Source organism: Gracilinanus agilis, chromosome 3 (assembly GCF_016433145.1).
Source record: "Gracilinanus agilis isolate LMUSP501 chromosome 3, AgileGrace, whole genome shotgun sequence".
NCBI lineage: Eukaryota > Metazoa > Chordata > Mammalia > Didelphimorphia > Didelphidae > Gracilinanus > Gracilinanus agilis.
The window spans coordinates 225,637,331-225,658,419 of NC_058132.1; the positions used below are offsets into that span (position 1 = coordinate 225,637,331).

General features: G+C 36.8%; 1 protein-coding gene across 1 annotated transcript in view; it reads left to right on the plus strand.

The window, feature by feature from the left end:
- The window catches only part of STAT4 (signal transducer and activator of transcription 4), a 124,564-nt gene that overhangs the window by 51,420 nt on the left and 52,055 nt on the right, over positions 1-21,089 (plus strand). Inside the window, exons 3-5 of the mRNA XM_044666443.1 lie at positions 6,761-6,859; positions 12,304-12,396; positions 18,284-18,362. Coding sequence (XP_044522378.1) covers positions 6,761-6,859; positions 12,304-12,396; positions 18,284-18,362 — 271 coding nt within the window. The remainder of the gene's footprint in view (positions 1-6,760; positions 6,860-12,303; positions 12,397-18,283; positions 18,363-21,089) is intronic.

The following is a 21,089-nucleotide window of genomic DNA, read 5'->3' on the forward strand; positions in this document are numbered from 1 at the left end:
TTGGGTTTACACAGACTAGGTGTGCCAAGCAAACTACATCCTGATGGGTTGTATGACTTTACTGTAGGCTAGGGCTGAGGCTTGAAACTTTATGGGGTATTTGTGGGGTTGCACTGCTGTTGGCTTAGTTAGGATCTCAGGGTTTAGATGTTGGCTTGGGCCCAGGTTCAGAACCTGAAACAGTATATGTGGGGTGGGGGACTTGCTGTTGGCTTGCACCAGTACTCCTTGGTGTAGCCTCTTGCAGGCTGTGCTCCCCTCTCACTCCAATGAACCAGACCCTCTCTGCCTACCTTTCAAGTTGCTCTCTGCATGAAAGTTGCTTCACTCCTTGTCCTTGTTGGTTCGTTCACTCAAGTATTCATTGTGAGGCTTTATTTTAAGGTTGGTTGGAGAGGATTCTCATAGTGGTTCAAGCTTTCCCTGTTTCTTCTCTACCATCTTGGCTCCACCCCAACCTACCATTAGTTTCAAAGTCTGTGGCTTCCAAAATAAACATGCCTGAAGTAAGAGAAGTGGACTTATAAGCTGTTATCAAGGATGCTGTTATTACTGACCTTGTAATACTGAGTTGCCACTACTACCCAAATACTCTACCATTCTTTGTGTCTAAGACTTGAGCTATTAGAAGCATGTCCTGCCATATGAGACTTTACCAGGGATACATGTAAGACAGGGGTATAGAATGAAAAATGAGAAGGCTGTTCTACTGCTGCGATGAATCACTTCCTGACCTCATGGACCATAGCACTCCAATACTGTCCATGAAGATTTCTTGGCAAAGATACTGGAATAGTTTGCCCTTTCCTTTACCAGTAGATTAAGGTAAACAGAAGTTAAGTGACTTGCCCAGGATCACACAGATAGCAAGAATCTGAGGTCAAATTTGAACTCAGGTTGTACTGATTCCAAGCCCAGCACTCTATCCACTGAGACACTTAGTTGCCACTCTATTAATGCTAGCTTCTACTATCTTTTATTATTACTTAACACCTCACTTGCTCCCAGGAACTCTGAAGGACTAGAAATTGCCAAGCAGTTGCAGAGCAGCTTTGGTGAGGAAGGGTTGCTTCACCAGGAGTTCCCCAGATCAGTGAACTATGCCCACCTTCTAAGAGATGAGATCCAGACAAAGGTTTCTATTCTTGTCTCATTTATACATAGTCAAGCAATAGTAACAAAACAGTGGGGATTAAAATGACTAGTTCTTACCCGTTTCATCAGAAATTTTTAAAAGTCTATTCCACTGATCCTCCCTTCTGTCTGGCAAGTAACATATTGTTGTTTTTTTTTGTTGTTTTGTTTTGTTTTTTTTAATTAAAACCCTTACCTTCCATCTTGGAGTCAATACTGTGTATTGGCTCCAAGGCAGAAGAGTGGTAAGGATAGGCAATGGGGATTAAGTGACTTGCCCAGGGTCACACAGCTGGGATGTGTCTGAGGCCAGATTTGAACCTAGGACCTCCTGTCTCTAGGCCTGACTCTCAATCCACTGAGCTACCCAGCTGCCCCCACCATATTGTTTTGATGACCACTGCTTTATAAGTACAATTTAAGATATGGTACTGTTAGGCCACCTTCCTTCACTTTTTTTTTATTATTTTCCTTGATATTCTTGATCTTTTATTCTTCCAAATGAATTTTGTTATAGTTTTTTCTAATTTAGTAAAAAAGTTTCTTGGTAGTTTGATAGGAATGACACTAAATAAATAGATTAATTTGGTCAGGATGGTCATTATTATGTTAGCTTGTCCTACCCATGAGCAATCAATGTTTTTCCAATTGTTTAGGTCTAGTTTTAATTATTTGGAAAGTGTTTTGTAGCTGTGATCATATAATTCCTGTGTTTGTTTTGGTAGATAGATTCCTAAGTATTTTATATTGTCAGAGGAAGAATATGGCAGTAGAAATACAGAAGAAAAACAACTGCTTGAACACATGGGTTGATGCAGACATGATTGGGGATGTAGACTCTAAACAACCACCCCAGTGCAACTATCAATAATATGGAAATAGGTCTTGATCAATGACACATGTAAAAACCAGTGGAAATGAGTGTCGGCTATGGGGAATGAGTGGGTGAGGGTGGGTGGAGGGGAGAATAAGAACATGAATCATGTAACCATAAAAAAATTTCTAAAAATAAAAATAAATAAAATATTGGCATGTAAGTTTTAAATATATTTAAAAAAACGTAACATAACCTCATATTTGAGAGAGATCTCAGAGGTCATCTTGTTAAACCTGCACCTTAAATGATAAATTAATAAACAATACTAAGTCTTTCTGAATATCTGTTTGATATTCAAGAGTTTGGGCAGTTCCTCAAAGATGGTTTTGAAGAATTTAGGCCCATAGGTGCCAGAATCTTATAAATATTTAACTCCAGGTCTTATCCACATTGTGCAGTAGTGATTGAGCCCTGTAGAAAATTTCTATACAGTTTGAAAATCTCCCTCTTACAGTAGTTAAAGGTTAGTGTTAATCACTAGTTAATGTGAGCCACTTCCTTCTCCAAAGTTATTGTCATCAGAAAGATAATGTCCAATGTTTGATAGTGGCTACTCATACCTAAGGCACAAAATAAATATTTGGCTTAAGGGAAGCTTCTGACTACCTAGAAGTCTTCCTCATTTTTTGGTAAAAATTCATTGATCTAGAGGTCATCCAATCGAACCTACTCACTTTTCAGATGAGAAATGGAGGCATTGAAAGGCTATGAGATTGGCTCAGTCATGAGTGGCAGAGTTGGTCCTCAATTCTGGTTTCTGATTCCAAGTTTATCCTTTCAAGTTAAGAATGCTTTCTACTGCACCATGCTGCCTTGACAGTACAAGGTAAAGACAATTTTCTCAGTTCTTCACAAAAATCACTTTCTTCTTATTCCAGCCCTTGGATAAGTATACTTCTATCAACCTTTAGTTCCCCAGAATACTGCTTCCCATTGAAACTAATCCCATAATATCTACTTTTCTAATGCAGGAGATTGCAAACTTTTTTATGTCCATGGACCCATTTGGCAATGTGATGACATCCATGGACTCCTCAGAATATTTTTTTTCAGAATATTTTTTTAAATGTATAAAATAAAATGCATAAAACTATGAACCAATCATATTGAAATATAGTTATCAAAGGGGCAGGTAAGTGGCTCAGTGATTGAGATCCAGGACTAGCGATGGGAGGTGCTGTGTTCAATTCTGGCCTCAGATACTTCCTAGCTGTGTGATCCTGAGCAAGTCATTTAATCCCCATTTCCTAGCCCATACTGCTCTTCTGCCTTGGAACCAACACACAACACTGATTCTTAGATGGAAGGTGGGGGTTTAAAAAAAAAAAGAGATATACAATTCTCAAAATCTAAAATTCCATTGTGCTTTTTAAGTATATTTTAAATCCAGAGGCCATTATTTTATGTGTTCCAAAGTGTCATTTTCCTTCAATTACCTATATTATCAAAGATGAAAGGAATTTAGGTCTTCCTGGCCCCAAATACAGTAATCTATCCACTATTCTTTGTTTCCTTTCAGATCTGGGAAAGAAAACAAATTTGTGGGCATCAGGTTCAGAACCTTGTTCTAGACCATTTATGAGAGTAAATTCTGATCTCCTGACAATGCTTTTTCCTTCTATGTTGAAGATGAGGGAATGAAGGCATTATGAATTAAAATTGTATTTCTTTCGAACAAAGTTGAAATTGTGAATACAGCAGAATAAAACGTAACCTGTTCAGAACATCTTTAAACAGTTTATAAGGAGAAACTCAAGGATCTACTCTCAGACCAAATGTTTAAAATAAACTTTTTTCTCCCTATTGTTCAGGGTCCTGGAGATATTCAGATTGAAAAGATAGAACACCTCAATTTATAGCCTCAAAAGAAAAGGCTGATCAGTTTTCTGTGAAGTGTAAATTATGTTGTTGAGTACTCATGTCAAGACTTTGGGTCCCTTTTGGCTCTCCAAGTGCATATCCACCAACTATCAAGACTGATATCTGTGTGTTCCCCAAACAGTTATTATTTATTTTATTTGATACTTTTTTAATTAAGAGATTCGAGTTAGCCATTCTAGGAGTAAACCCATTACATAGTGGTATAATTTTGTATACCACTAGAGCCTACAGGTATGTTCATTTAGCTAAGGTGACATATAGTCTACTCTCTGATCTCACTTCCTAGATGGAATCTATAACAGGAAAGTGCTAAGAATCATGGTATGGATGGTTCCACTTGAACTTCTATCCTTGACTTAGTACTTCCCAGCCTGGTTAGAAGTGCTGTTGACAGCTTTACATGATAGATGTACTCCTGAAAATCTATGTGCAAAATATTTTTTTTTGGTACATCAAAGTGTACTTTAAATGATCTAGGTGACTTTGATGTTTAAAAGAATCCTGTGATGATTTTTTTTTAAACAATCATTCTGTCAAGTAATCATCCCCTAATTTGTTTCCTTAGATGCATTTTATTTAATGAGGTAATTTGTTTTATGTAGTGGAGAGTAGTACAGTCTTTGAAGTTGTGAAGATATGGATTCTAATCCCAATTCTGATTCATACAGACTGTGTGACTCTGAGCAAGTCAATTAACCTCTCTGCCTCCAAGCAGTCCTTTATACATATGAATTATAGAAGTTATTAGTTTGTACTAATAAATGAATGAAAATGTATTTATTATGAGTTTACATTGTGTTAAGTACTAGGGATACAAAAACAAAAGTGAAGAGGTACCTGCTCTCAGGAAACATTTTCTAATGGGGGAAACAACTCACTGGGTGATGTGTCAGGGAAAGTTACAGAGATGGTGAGTGGAGTAACAAAAGGAGCCTTGTACACCCTTTCCAGGAAATGAGGCAGTGTTGATTTGATTATAGTTCCAAACAAGAAAAAATAAAAGGATTGGGAAGTAGGTAGGTGGTATGGGAAGGAGACAAGAAGGGTGAGTTTTGTAAAATAGCAAAGCAGCTAACAAGAAGATAGAAGGTGAGTAGAGTGAAATGTGGTTGGAGCAGCTACACAGATATAGTGGACCAATGTGATATTCACTGATCAGAACCTTGGGGGGAACCTAATGATGTAATTGAAAGGGTTAATTTCTTCAAGGCATGATCTCTGATCTGGGAGGCAGGGGTTCCCTGTATCTATGAAATCACAATTCTAGATGGGTTTTCCTAAAATATGCCATACATGATCATTTATAAAGTAAAATTTTAATCATGTAATTGGTTTTGTTAATGTAGTTTTTGTGTTTGATCATGTACAATATTTTTAGGGCAATATTACAAAAGTACAAAGGGCAGAATAGGAAGTAGGAGGTAAGTTTAGACTGTTTCTTGCCCAACTTGGATTATTTTGGATATTCTTAACCTATTAGGATTGTTGTCGGATTTTAAAAATAAGAATGTATTTAATCAGTATAATTTTTCATTAGCCAGATTTTGTAGCTAATTGAATTTCTCGTCCAAATAGACAGTGGAAAACAGTGAGATGGAGTGAAGGGAGCATTAAAATGAGAATCAGGAGACCTACATCATACTCCTGGTTTTGATACTGATAAACCATGTAAACTTAGGCAAGCATTCAATTTCTCTGCTCAATTTCTTCACCTGGAAAATGAGGTGGGCTCTTCCAAGATTCAATACTTCTTGTTGTTTAGCTATTTCAGTTATGTCTAACTATCATCCCATTTAGAATTTTCTTGGCAAAGATATTGGAGTGGTCAGGCCATGAAAATGCCTCAAGATATCTGTCACTTTTTTTTTTTTTTGGTAAATCAGTGTCCTCCTAATATATGTACATGGCCAATCAATTAACATAATTTATTATGAGCCTGCCTTATTCCACACACTGATAAGTGCTGAGAATACAAAGGGGAAAAAAGATATTCTTGACCTTTAAGTGCTTAGATTCAATTAGGAAGTAGAGTGTACTTCCAATTGGAAAATTCTGTGGTGAAGTGCTCTTTTATGGGGAAGAGCCTTGTATGGCACAGTAGAAAAAATCCAGAGAATCAGAAGTGGAGCCTGAAGAGGAATGAAATAGCTTGTTGACTTGTTAAAATATTTTGTAAACCTTAAAGTAATATATAAATAAGAACTGTTGTTGTGGTGGTGGCAGTGATGATGATGTTGATGATGATGATAATGTTATCTTTAGCTTGAGCTAGAAGCAATTTAGCCAGTTGGTTTTCCTGAGTGGATTTTTATAGTAGGCTGATCTTTTTTGAGTGTCCATGTATTTATCACCTAGGAAGTCCTATAGTTTTCTGGTATTTGATACAATCAGCACATCTGCACACTGAGGTATCTGGAGAACTTCACTATCCATAGGAAATCTTTCTACTCAATAACTGTTTGTTGGTGGTGATGGTGAGATTTGAATACAAGAATTCAATATAACAACCTAGATTCACATAAAGTGTATTCTTTCTGATTAATATTGGAAAATGTTGCCAGATCATGGAGTAGAATTAAAATAGACTTAGAGCCAGAAGTCCTGGGTTCAAATCCCAGTTTCATTACTTACTACCTATGTAGTTCTAAGTAAATCATTCCATCTTTCTGAGGCTGTTTCTTCATATGTATCTTGAAGAAGTTGAACTAGATCATCTCTGGGGGCTTTGCGTTCTAAATTCCATGATCCTTAGGTCACTTGCTATAAGGAAGCAGGTAATGAATGTTGCTGACGTACATAGAGAAGATTCTTTCTTATGCATGTATTTTAATTTTTACACTATTCTAATTTTTGTTCATTTTTTCTTAGGGGAAATACCATGGAAATCCTATGCATATAGCAGTAGTTATTTCCAATTGTTTAAGAGAAGAAAGAAGAATATTGGCTGCAGCCAGCATGCCTGTACAGGTAAGATTATCACCTTAAACTTAAATTTTTTTGGAAAACCAAACAAACCTCTTCCCTACCCCTCATCAGGCCTACTTTCTTCTGTCCATGTTCTTTCTTAGGCAACTCCTAGCCCACACCTTGCCCCTATTGCTTCATTCCTGTACAGAATCAAAGTTAGTGGTTTATAGTCAATGTGGCAGGAGATCTCTTGTAGAAGGACCCCAACATTCTGTGCTTGGTCCCATGCTGGCTAACATTTTTACCAATGACTTGAATAGAGGCATATATTGCATGCTCCTCTAATTGGTGAGTAACACAAAGATAGAAGGGATAAGGAACATTTTAGATGGTGTTCAGGATCCCAAAGGATCTTGACAGGCTAAAACACTAAACTAAGTCTAATGAGATTTGATAGGGGCAAGTGTAAAGTCTCTAACATCCATGATCTTAAGTGGGGTAACACTGCCTCACAAAATTCCACAGGACCCCCCAGAACTCCAGAAGAGGGGGCAGTTGGGGCAGTTAAGAATGTGAATATAAAAGCCAGGACTCCCAGCTTGCAAGGGCACTCTTTTTTGGGGATTCATGGGTGGCTGAGAAGGAGGGTAGGATTGCTCTTTTTGTTAGCTATAACAATAAAAAGAACCAGTTCCCGATGTTACAATAGAGGGGAGAGAGAGAAAGTCTATGAGGTTAGACTCTCTTCTAGCTCTCCCCTCCTGCTGAATGTACACTGAGAGACTTTGAGGGGGTGTCACCCCAAAACTGGATGACCTGGATAGTTGTGCTGCCCCACAGGAGTTGGAGGTGAGGCTTCCCTACAAGATGAGGTATGGGGTACCCCAATCTTATTCTGAATGAGGGCAAGGTTCATACAAGCCTCCCCTGAGGTTAGGCAACTTCACGGCAGGTGGTCTGGCCTTAAGATGGAGACAGCCAGACCAAGCTGTGGTTCCCTCCTCCCTTGTTGTCTCTCAGGCACTCTAGAATGCTATCTGACTAATGAATGGCTTTTATTCTTCGCAATTCAGGGATTGGGGAAAGGGGTGAAGGGCAGAGGAATCTGGGGTGCCCTCTTCTCTATTTCTATGGGGTCCATCACTCGGGTGGGAACCTTTGGGGTTCCCACTCCCAAGCTTCTTCTCCCACCTCTTCTCCTTCAGTTTCTATTTCTATTTCTATTTCTATTTCTATTTCTATCCTTTCTATAATTATAAGTTAGACCAGAAAGAGTCTCTCAGCAAGGCTGGGCAATGGGGGAAGGGGACTAAGAAATTACTCCCAAAATGGAATCCAAACATTTAGCTTACTCGATGATTGAAGTCTTGCTGGGTGAGATGTGATGGGGTGCCTTTGACCAGGGAATCAGGGTTTCAATGTCCAAAGAAAGATCCTCAGGAAGCCCTCAGGACTGGCAAGCTGAGATGTCCACCTCTTTCCTCTCCCAGTCCTCAGCTGGAAGCCCTCTTCTCCTCCTCCTTCCTTCAGACCATTTCCAGAATCCCTCTAGTCTCAACTGTCACCAACTGTCAGCCACTCCTTCTCTGGCTCCTTTTGTCTCATCCCCCTTGCACAAATCCCATCCTTACATAGCTCATCTCTGACCTCAGGGAGCAGGGAGTTACTTTGCTGTTTACTCCATACAGACTATACCAGGCTGTATGCACTGGGAAAATACCTCACATGCAGTATCTCAACTAATCTCTAATTTAAATAATCTTCAATCAAGATTACCTTCACCATCTTAAACTTGATAACATTAGATTAAGAGAAAAGTTAGTTTGTGAGATAGAAGTTGTTAGTCAAAACACATTCATCTGAATCAATCTTATAAGTCTTATACTCAGTTCCAAAAATCAACTTCATAAGAATCAACTTCACAAGTTCATAATCATATTGTGATTCCCTCACAATATGAGGGAAGATTTGGTATATAGCAGAAGTGCCAAACATGTCTATTCTGTTCTACTTATCTACTTTTCTATTTCTTAGCCAAGAACAGATAATTTTGACAATTACTTCTTTATAATAGAGTTCAAAATCTGGTACTTCCTTTACATTTTTCATTAATTCCTTTGATATTATTGAACTTTTGTTTTTCCAAATTAATTTTGTTTTTATTTTTTAGTTCATTAAAATAACTTTTTGGTAATTTAATCGGAATGACATTGAATAAGTAGATTTGATTAGGTTGGATTGTCATTTTAATTATATTGGCTCTCTCAAGCCATGAGCATTTAATATTCCTAGGTATTTTATTCTTTCTATGGTTAGTTTAAATGGACTATCTCTTATCAACTCTTCTTGCAGGACATTGTTGGTAATATATAAGGTAACCATATATTTGAATACAAAAACTTTATAGTTAAATGTAGAAAAGTAGAAATACTAAATGTATCCTTTTCAAATCATAATGCAATAAAATTATATTTAGTAAATGCCCATGGGAACACAGAATGAAAACTAGTTGGAGACAATATAACTTAATCTTAAAGAGTGAGTAGATTAAGGAACAAGTCATAGAAACAATGAATAGTTTAATCATTGTATAATATGATTTTTTAAAAGGAGACAAGATAGCCAAACCACTAACATCAAAAATGAAAAGAATCAATTTACACTAATGAAGATGAAATCAAAGTTATTAGGAATCATTTTGCCTAATTATGTGCCAACAAACTGAATAATTTAAGTGAAATGGATGAATACTTGTAAAATTATAAATTACCTTGACTAACGGATAAAGAAATAGAATATCTAAATAAACCTATTTTAGAAAAAGAAATTGAACAGGCCATAGTGAACTTCCTAAGAAAAAAGTATCAGGACTTGGAGAATTTACAAGTGAATTTTACAAACATTTGAAGATCATCTGATTCCAGTATTAAATAAATTATTTAAAACAATTGGCAAAGAAGTCCTGCCAAACTACTTTTATGAAATGTGAGGTGGGTGATTGGAGGAAGATAGGATAGGAGAAGGAAGAGAAAGGAAGGTAAAGCCAGAGGAAGGGAAAGAAGGTAGCTCAGCCAGTAGCCCTCAACCCCAGTAGGAGAAATTGACCTGAGCTCTTTGGAGCTCAATAAAGATCAGGTAGCACTTATTCTAGAATAGCTAGGTTTTTATTTAGTTAGGAAAGGGAAAGTTAGGTAGGGAAAAAAGGTCTCCTCTGCTAGGCACCTCTCAAGGATGGAGAGGCTCCAAGTAGAGACAACTTCCAGGGTAGAGAGAGAGAAAAGGCGCCAAAACTCTCTCTTTTATACTTTCTCCGACACCTCCCACAAAGGAAGTGGGAAGTGTTGGGGAAGTTTTAGCAGTCAGTCCTGGGAGACTATGTCTTAGGCTTAGAATATTTTTAAATGACACAGAAATAAATATGGTACTGATACTTAAACCAGGAAGAGCAAAAAACAGAGAAAGAAAATTATAGGCCAATTTCATTAATAAATATAGTTGCAAAAATCCTAAATAAAATTTTAGCAAGGTGACTACAACAATATATCCCAAAGATTACATATTATCATCAAATAGGATTTATATCAGTTAGGTCTAATGGTTTGATATAAGAAAAACTACTACCAGAATTGATTACATCAGCAAAATAGTAGCAAAAAATCATATGATTGTATCAATAGATGCAGAAAAAGCTTTCAACAAAATGCAACACTCATTCCTATGAAAAACGATTGACTGCATAGGTAAATTTGGTTTTTTCTTTAAAATAATAAAAAGTATATAATTAAAACCATCATATATAATGAGGATAAGTTAAAAGCCTTCCCTATAAGATTAGGAGGGAAACAATCCCATTATGACCAATATTATTTAATATTGTATTAGAAATGTTAGTAATACCAATAACAGAAGAAAAAGAAATTGAATGAATCAGAATGGGCAAAGATAATAAAACAATCTCTTTTCACAGAAAATATGATATATATATATATATATATATATATATATATAAAATCCTAGATGTTCAACTAAAAAGCTAGTTGAAACTATCAATAATTTTAGCGAAATACCAGGATATAAAATAAATCCATATAAATCATTGGCACTTCTATATATTACCAACAACCAGGGAATTTTAAGAGTTCAGGGAAGAGTAAATTAGATTTGGCCTACATGTCCTATAATGGCAAACTTTTTTTCATTCCAACCTATGCAGGTGGAAAATTTGCCACACCTGAGCTACATTCCCAGCAGCCTTTTAAGTTACATCCTCATTTGACAACAGAGGTTTGGGAGATAAATTTGGCTGAGACTCATGCAGCAGGGCCCTTTTTGGGCTTTGGTTTTTGGTAAAGTGCTACATGTGTGAGTCTCTGGCTCTCTTTACTCTCCTCACTTGACTGAAAGAAACTTTTCTTTTCCCTCTCTTTTTAATTATTATTAAATCCTATATATTTTTAAATACTAGGGGTATTTATTCATTTTTACTCCTACAATTTTTGGCAACCACAAAGGGACTTCAGAACCAGAGGGACCAGATTTCTTCTCCTGCCACGGTTTTCCTTCTCCATTCTCCCTTCTCCCTTCTCCCTTCTTCCTCCAGTAAACCCTTCAGAGCTTTCCCAGACTCATTGCCTACACCTGCCCACCAGGAGAGCTGGGCAGCCAGGTCTCTCCCTCACAGAGGCTGTTCCTACTAACTCTTTCTGCTGTTACTGCTACTTGCTGTTGCTGCTACTGGTAAGCTTTAAACTTCCTGCCCCCAACTTCAGCCCATCAGAGGGGGATCCCTTTTCCCTTATTGGGCAGCTGGTTAGCTCCTAACCCCTGCAGGGGGTACTGGTCCTCCCTACTAACTCCTTTTTCACCCACCCCAGCTTGCTTCCTATACTTCCTTTTAGCTAAAACCTTTTCCCACACCAGCTAAGAAGTGTCCTTTCCCCTAAAACCAGCCCCAAGTCCTTGCCTTAAAAACCTCCTCAACCCTGCCTTTGTAGCCAGATTCTCCATATTCCCACCTGGATTCTGACTCTCCCCCCTCCCGCCCATTGCCTCTTCACCACTACAGGCCATTATTGAACACTCAGTTTTGCCTCTTGCTGAACTGCAGTGGCTACTTTTCCTACCACTGGAAGATAGCAATAAAATCATATAACATCATATAAAATATTATAAAATAATTAATAAATTTGTTATTCAGCATATCTGCTATTATTCTAGTGGACAGAAGGCTGAACTTGGAGGGAGGAAGACCTGATTTCAAATCCTATCTCTGATTCTAGCTGAAAGATGCTGGGCAAGTCATTTAACTTTTCCAAGTCTTGGTTTCCTTATCTGTAAAACAAGAACAAGTATACCTGAAATAACTATTTTACAGACTGTCATAAGGCTCCAAAAAGATAATTTATGTAAATAAAATTCAATGAACTATAGGAATATCCAATGTAATTATTACCAAAGTGCTATACCAAATCTATTGAAACTGTGTATCTACTCTGTTCTTCCAGGGACCCCTGGAAAAGTCCTTGCAAAACTCTGTGGTTTCCGAAAGGCAAAGAAATGTGGAACACAAAGTAGCTGCCATTAAAAATAGTGTACAGGTAAGTACTACAGCTTCCTTATATGGAAGACCTAACATTGCCTGTTGCATATTTCTCTTGGTATAGCCAGATATGCACTGCATAAAAAATTTATGATAATTTAGTAGCAACATGCAGCTCCCTTTACTATATAAGTGTATTGACCAATACCAAAGACATTTTTTAAGGCAGAGAAGACTATCTTGGATTTCCTATTCAAAGAAGCATGTTATTTGCTCATTATAGATTACAAAGTTCATACAGTTGCAGTTCCATAATTAGGGTAGAGCCCACCAATCAATCAATCACTCAATCAAATTTTATTAAGCACCCACTACATGCCAGGCACTGTGTTAAATACTGAGAATACAAAAAAGTGGAAGTCTCTGCTTTCAAGGAGTTTATCATCTAATGGTGAGGGTGCTTCCTCTCTGAAGTAATTCTAAAATTGCTATCCCTTTGCAAACTGGATTGCTTAGCATGGTTCCACTCCTAGAACTTCTTTATTAAGGAATCCCTTGCCTACTTCCTTTATGACCTTTAGGGGCATAGGCTAGTTTCTCCTGGGACAATTATAACCATCTTTGGATTGTCATATGTCACCATTAGATTTAATTCAGATGAAAGATTTCCTAGTTCATTCATTCCTACTCATAGCCATATACACCTCTTTATGAATTGTAGAAAATATTTAAGCCTATACTATGCACAATTCTGCCCAGGACAAACTATAGCCTATAGGAAAAATGTTAAATTAAATCATAGCTCTGGATTTCTTTGATTTTCTGCAAAAACAATTGAAAAAATGAGTCAGACAGTCAGGCCCCATTGGGGCACAAGTTTTAAAGGAACAAATTTTAGTTGGCCTGACTCCCCTATAAGTAAAGAACTAATTCCTCTGCTATAGAAAGAATATTTAATCATATTCATCAGTTACAAGGATGGGACATGCATCCTTCATAAGTTCGATCATTTTTAGCAGTCTAAAAAGTTACATAAAATTGGTGCTTCTCTGATTTCCACCTAATTACATACCAGTGCCAGTGCTTCTTATAGCCCATATCAGGTTTTCAAATGAAGCACGCCACAGATTCCCAAAGACTCTAAAGAAAGCTTTGATAAGATTGTATAATAGATATTATTTAATTTTTCAATTATTTACCATAATATTAGAGGTCCTTTTAATTACTGTCCATGCTATTTTCCATGTCTGCATAAATTTTCTTCATTTAGCTTTTTGTTTGGGTCCCATTAGGAAATACTTAGATATTGATGTCTAGAAACTTGTCTGCTCTATTTTAAGTTTATTTTAAAATAGAGGTTATGGGTGGCAGGTGATAGTGAACAAAGGAATAGAGACTTCAAAAAGCAGTTTGGAGACAGGTTTAAAATTAAGTAATTCAATGTCAATGAGCTTTTTATATATGCATAAGCTCCAAAGGCCAGGAAAGAGAAGAAAAGTCAATTGGAGAAAAAAATATTTTCCAAATTGGAAGAATGTCAGTTAGTGATTGTGGGTATGCTTTTGTGTGCATAGTCTCTGGTCACAGTTTTTCTCTTCTGGCTAAAGACAATCCATATGAAACACAAAAAAGCAATTTGAAAAGAGATCCAAAGAGACAGAGTGATTTCTACTATTTGGAAAAGAAGAGAGAGAGGAGGTGATTAATTAGATAGAAGACATACTCAGGGTCCTGATGGGGAATGGAAATAAAAAAACTGAATGCCTTCCCTCTGATAAATTGTAAGAAGATAATTAGAAGTAGAGGAAAGCCATATGTAAGGGTGGAAACCCTGAGGTATCAGAGCCGTACTTAAGTCCCAGAATACTTTGACTTTATCTAGTTAGCTTTGATAATAAAATCCAGAGTTAGATTAGGCAGTAATTAAAAATAGTTGAAGTGGGGCAGCTGGGTAGCTCAGTGGAGTGAGAGTCAGGCCTAGAGACAGGAGGTCCTAGGTTCAAACCTGGCCTCAGACACTTCCCAGCTGTGTGACCCTGGGCAAGTCACTTGACCCCCATTGCCCACCCTTACCACTCTTCCACCTATGAGACAATACACCGAAGTACAAGGCTTTAAAAAAAAATTAAAATTAAAATTAAAAAAAATAGTTGAAGTTTAGTGAGGAAAGGCAAGCATAGTGAAGGAAATTATACTTAGGTATTATAAATTTCTCAGTTTTCAAATAATTAAGATACAGTAAAATGCATTTAATATATTGAAACAAAAATTATTAACTATTTTGCAATCAGTATCTAAATGAATACTTTTGTTTTTAGAAAAAAGCATAATTTATCAATCAATAAACCTTATGTACCTACTATGTGCTAGGCACCATGCTAAGCCCTGGAGATACAAAAAGAGGCAAGATAGTCCCTGACTTCAAGGAGCTCATAATTTAATGGGGGAGACAACAAACAAACATATACAAATAAGCTATAAAGAAGATAAGTAGAAAATAATTAAGAGAAGGAAGGTACTAGAATTAAGATAGGTTGGGAAAAGCTACCTGTATGTAGCAGATGGGATTTTAGGTGGAACTTAAAGGAAGTCAGTAGGCAGAGATGAGGAGGAATAGCAGTCTAGGCATGGAGGACAGTCTGAGGAAGTGCCTAGAGGTGAGAAATGGAATATCTTGTTTGTGGAGCAATAAGGAGGTCACTGATATTGAATGAAAGAGTATAGGACAGGAAGCAAGGCATTAAGAAGACTAGAAAGGTAGGAGGGAGCCAAATAGAAGATTTTGTATTTGATCCTGGAGGTGATAAGGAACCACTGGAGTTTATTGAATTGGGGAGTAACATGGTCAGACCTGAGCTTTAGGAAAATCAGTTTGGCATCTGAGTAGTAGATGAACTGAGAGTGGGGAGACTTATGGGGCAGGCAGACCCTCTAGTTGGCAATCTGGGCTTGAGGTGGTGATGACCTGCACCAGAGGGGTGACAGTAACAGAGGAGAGAAGGGGGAATGTTGCATAGATTTTGCAAAGGTGAAATTGATATGTCATCATATTGGATATGGTGGGGTGAGAGAGTGAGGAGATGAGAATGACACCTAAGTTGCAGGACCAGGAGAATTACGTTACCCTCTACAGTAAGTATAGTATGGAGAAGGAGGTGGGGGGTGACTTAGGGGTAAATATAATGAATTCTGTTTTAGACATATTGAGTTTAAGATGTCTACTGGATATCCAGTTTGAGATGTCTGAAAGGCAGTTTGAGATGTGAGATTGGAAGTCAGCAGAGAAAATGGAGCAAGATAGGTAGATTTGGGAATTATCATAGAGAAGGCAATTAAATTAAATAACATAGTATTACGTGCTATATGCTTTTTGAATTAATTTTTCATGGCTGGGCCAACCTAGGATGTTGGTCCATGTAACTGTATAAGTCAGATATCACTCTTCACCTGATGCCAGATATCCACAATTGAGCCCTAGGAGAAAATAATCTATAAAAGATCTGTAAAAATGTCATAAAATCCCAAACCTATACAATAATGACAAGAATCATAGGCTTTATGATAACAAGTTGTCTTTGAAGCTCTAAAAGTTATAAACATCTCCTCTAAAATGGAAAGAAACAAATGAAAAATTATATAAAATAAAATTTAAAAGGCTATATATCTTTAAAATTCTAAATCAAAGGAAACATCCCATGTAATATGGTTGTAGGTACTCTACAGTAATTCAAAAGATACCCTGCCTTGTAGAAATTTATATTCAGAAAAAAATGACATATGTGTTAGCAAACATACAGTAAAGCACAGAATTGTTAATAATTGCTTTCTTTTTTCAGTTGCTGAAAGCAAAACAACTTCCCACAAACAGAAAAAAACCAATTTATTAACTGAAAAGAAGGTAGCTCCAGCCTTAGTCACTTCCTGTCCATAAAATCTCCCTAAAGAAAGTCATATCCATAAGCATTAATTATGTGGTTGCTAGCAACAAGGCACTTTTATCAGACACTGTGGAAACAAAGCAAAAAATAAAGTAGGCAAGTGGTTCATGGGCTCTATTATTCTTGGGGTGGGGAGAAGATTGTAGGTGTTAAAGAGGAAAAAGTATTAGCTAAGTAAGAAGATTTTATTGTGAATCAGAAACAAAAAGATAGTAACTTAGTTTGAAAACTTCTTGGATGATGTGGGCTCTAATAAGTTGAACCTTGAAAAGTAAGTGATCTGGCCAATGTGGGAAGTAAAGTGTAATCAGGTGTTGAGTAATAGTTGAGGGACAAGGCTCAGACAGAAAAGATAGTTGTGAAGTATTAAATCTATTAATTTGGCTTAAAAGATGGAAGAGGAAAAATATCAAGGGGAAAAATAGCTTATATATGTAGCATTTTAGAAGTATAATATTATCTGATTCTTGCAACAACTTTGTGAGGAAAATACTATTTTATCCCCATTATACAGATTAGGAAATTGAAGTTTAGGCTAATTTAACTGTCCTTTGTCACACAACTCACAAGTATAAGAGAAGGATTCTAATCTATGTCTCTCCTGACCCCAAGTTCACATACTTTCCACTATACCACACTGCTTCTTAAAACAGTGGATATAGAATGCCGAGCTTGGAGTCAGGAAGCCTTGAGTTCGAATGTGACCTTAGATACTAGCTGTGTAATCCTGGACAAGTCACTTAACCCTGTTTGCCTTAGTTTCCTCATTTGTAAAATGAGTTGGAGAAGGAAATGGCAAACTATTCCAGTTTCTTTGCCTAGAAAATCCCAAATGGAGTCACAAAAAGTTGGACATGCCTGAAAAGACTGAACAACAACAACAAATTGGAATGGAGGCTTAAACAAGTGAGAACTGTAACTACAAAGATAGAGAATGTCATTGGAGAAACTGCAGAATAGGAAATTAATTCGGATTTATAGGTGGAAAAGGTAGCCCTGGAAATAACATTTAGAGCTAAATTAAGTCATGAAAATTTAGATTCAATGAGACCAGAAAGAGAAATCTTATGAAATGGAAGTGATTCAGGCTGGGGTTATTGTGAGAAAGGATGGCATCATTCTAGGACATCCTCTCTTACGAGGTTCTCCTGGCCATAGTCAATTGTCAAAAATCTCTCATCTTGTTGGTATGGGAATTTATGAATTCCCCATCCAACCAATCCAAAACTTAATACTTGGTCTTTTTTTAAACCCTTACCTTCCCTCTTAGAATCAATACTACACATTGATTCCAAGGCATAAGAGCAGCAAGGGCTAGGCAATGAGAGTTAGGTGACTTGCCCAGGGTTGCACAAATAGGAAATATCTGAGATCAAATTTGAACCTAAGAACTCTCATTTCTAGACCTGGCAGTCAATCCACTGAGCCACCTAACTGCCCCTGAATTAAAAGAGTTTTTCTAAGGCTCAGAGAGTAGAAGTGACTTGCCCATCATCACACAGCTAGTAAATGTATTAGATGTAAACTATGATCAAGTGTGTCTTGATAGAAGTTACACATAATAACATGTGTCATAAAAAGTGAACTTCTTGAGGGCAGGATCTATTTCAGTTAACGAATTAGTTATCTTTCTATGTGCCAGGCACTATGCTAAGCTCTGGGGATACAAAGAAGGCAAAAGACAGACTTTGCTCTCAGAGCTCAGGATCCAATGGAGGAGACATCATGGAAACAAATATGTACAAACACGCTATAAATGGGATATATTTGGGAAAAATCAAGACAGTGAAGACAATAACATTAGGGGAGATGAGAAAAAGGCTTTTTGTTGAAGATGAGACTTGTATTTTTGTGTTTTAACCCCCAGCACCCAGTATATTGCCTTGTACATTAGTATGTGTTAATAAATACCATTTGAATTGAATGGAACCAAATTGCCTGAAAAGCACTTAAAATGTTATTTCTTGAAATCACTCCACTGCAATGCTACACTGATTTTTTTTAAAGATGACAGAACAAGATGCCAAGTATTTAGAAGATTTGCAAGATGAATTTGACTACAGGTATAAAACAATACAAACTATAGGTAAGTTTATTTCTTAATAATTCTACAAAATAACATAGTAAGTAATTCCAGAGTTTCTTATATATCACCATTATTACAGAATGTCTACAACATACCATCCTATTTACTTTTTTAGTATGTTAGCATCAGAGGCAGAAGAAAAAATTTTGGAAGTAGCTGAGAGGACAAAGAAATATTTGTAATAATGCTTATAGAATCTGTAGTTTTATCATTATGAATACTTCTACCAGTGAAAAATACAATCCTCTTATACCTTAGTAAACAGTCTTTGTAAGTTGGTTGTAGCCCCCAGAAAAAAAATCATCACTATGTGGCCAACCTGGGATTGAAACTCGGAATTTAGCTGGGCCAATCCTCTGATACTATAGATACCTTTCTGGTTTGGGTTTGAGCCTTCATGTAAAGCCTTTTCCACTTAGTAGGGAATTCTCGAGCTTGTGATCATTTGACATAGCCTTTAGGAACCCAAATTACCCCATGCCATGAAGAGGAATCATATTAGGACTTTAGTGGAAACCCAAGGTCATACAACTTGGTAGAGTCAAGATTGACTCTTTTCTCTTTGAACAATAACACTGTCCCTTCAACTAAATTCAACCACTTGAGGGAGCTGGTGAGCAAATTTAGGCACTAGTAGCATCCTTGGGTTTCTATGGTAACTCTGCATGTGTCAACTGCATGTACTTTAAGTGAAACCCTCTGTCCCTCATCCCTTGTAAAGGTAAGCTTTTTGAAATGCGCACAGAAGAGAGGACAAACCACTTGAGGGTTTTAGTATGTGTTAATAAATACCATTTGATAGTTTTGATTTTTGATATGATTGATATGTTTGATAAGAGGGTTTAGCCTCTTAAAATAAAAGCAGTTGTTTGCTGCTGGACTAAACTTTCTGAGCTGAGTTCCACAGATCTCTTTGCCTATTGAATCCCACATGTTTTTTCCAAGGCTTATGGAAGATGGTACCCATCCCACTCTGACTCTGTGAACTTCAAGATCCTAATCTCAGCCTTTTGCTAATCAAAATGTCTCTCATCTCTGAAAAGAGGAATATGACTGTATATTGTGTAATATACATTAAACAGCCTGGGTCTTTTGTTGGCCAACAATTTTTAGCACATTAAATGGTTTAAGATGAAAGGTGAATAGTTAGAAGAAAAAACAAAGCTCCCAAACCTTGGCTGCTACTCCATTACTCTAACAGTTCATCAGAAATAAACAATAAAGGAGAGTGAATGACTCAGGTCATAAATGGAGAAACGATCTTGTCTCCCACAGTATGGATAGGAAAAAAAGTGGAAAAAAGGCATTGTAACTCTCCTGCTTGAAATTGTTCTGACCCCTGAAAAACCTACTCAGACCTGATTTTCATAAAATAAAGTAAAGGACTTGCTTCAGGCTATCTTCCAGTATAGCACAGAATCTCTTAAAGCTGGTTACAGTGACTTCCTTGCGACTTCTTACTTGTAATGGTCTCCTTATTCTTTCTAGAAATTTCTTTAAGGTCAAAGTTAGAGATGGATATTAGAAATGAGGAAAGAAGGGAATAAAATGCCTGCTAGTAGATCAGCCCCTTCCATTAAGTCTATAATCACTATCCCCTTTGAGCATAGCAAAAAGTCAGTAGTTTTTGTACTTGTAGTACAAGATAGTATAAGTATCTTGTAGTTTTTGAATACTTGGTTTTAATTTTTTTAATAATTATGGGTTGGTTTTTTTAAAGTTTTTATTTTGAATATTTTCCCATAGTTACATATTTCATGTTCTTTCCCTCTCCCCCAAACTCCCCTAACCCCCCTTAGGTGCCATGCAATTCCACTGGGTTTTACATGTATCATTGATCAAGACCTAATTCCGTATTATTGATAGTTGGACTAGAGTTATCATTTAGTATGTACATCCTCAATAATATCCCCATCAGCCCATGTGTTCATGCAGTTGTTTTTCTTCTGTATTTCTCCTCCCACAGTTCTTCCTCTGAATGTGACTAGTTTTCTTTCTCATAAATCCCTCAGCCTTGCTCTGGATCCTTGCACTGCTGCTAGTAGAAAAGTCTGTTATGTTCGATTGTACCACAGTGTATCTATCCGTCTCTGTGTACAATGTTCTCCTGGATCTGCTCCTTTCACTCTGCATTAATTCCCGGAGGTCATTCCAGTTCACATGGAATTCCTCCAGTTCTTTATTCCTTTGAGCACAATAGGAATACTTGGTTTATAAGGCTTCAGGATATAATAAAAATACACTAAGTAAAACTTAATTTAATCTTTTAAGTCAAGGCATTTCAGGATTTAATGCATTCAGTCATGTCAAATCAATAATTACTTATTAAGCACCTCTATGTATCCTATATTTCAAGAGGTGGTGTGATGGATATAAAGTGAATGACACTTCATTGTTGGAAGTGTAGAGATGCTGGCTTGTGATATAGAATGCTGGACATGCTAGATTTTCTTTCAGTTACAGGGAAAAACATTATGGATCCATTAATTGTTGGACATTAAAATAGGTTACTAGAGGATTGCTGACATTTATCATTTTTAAGGGAGGAATAACTGTATCTCTATGTACATTTGAATTTCCAGAAAAAAAGGAAATAGATGAACCCTAGATTTTTTACCTTCTCAGGTTGTTGTGAGGCTCAAATGAGATATTTTGTTGAAGAATTAGGGAAAACTTACTAATACAGTTATCAGAAGAGGAATGGGGCTGCTTCAGGAGGGCTTTCCT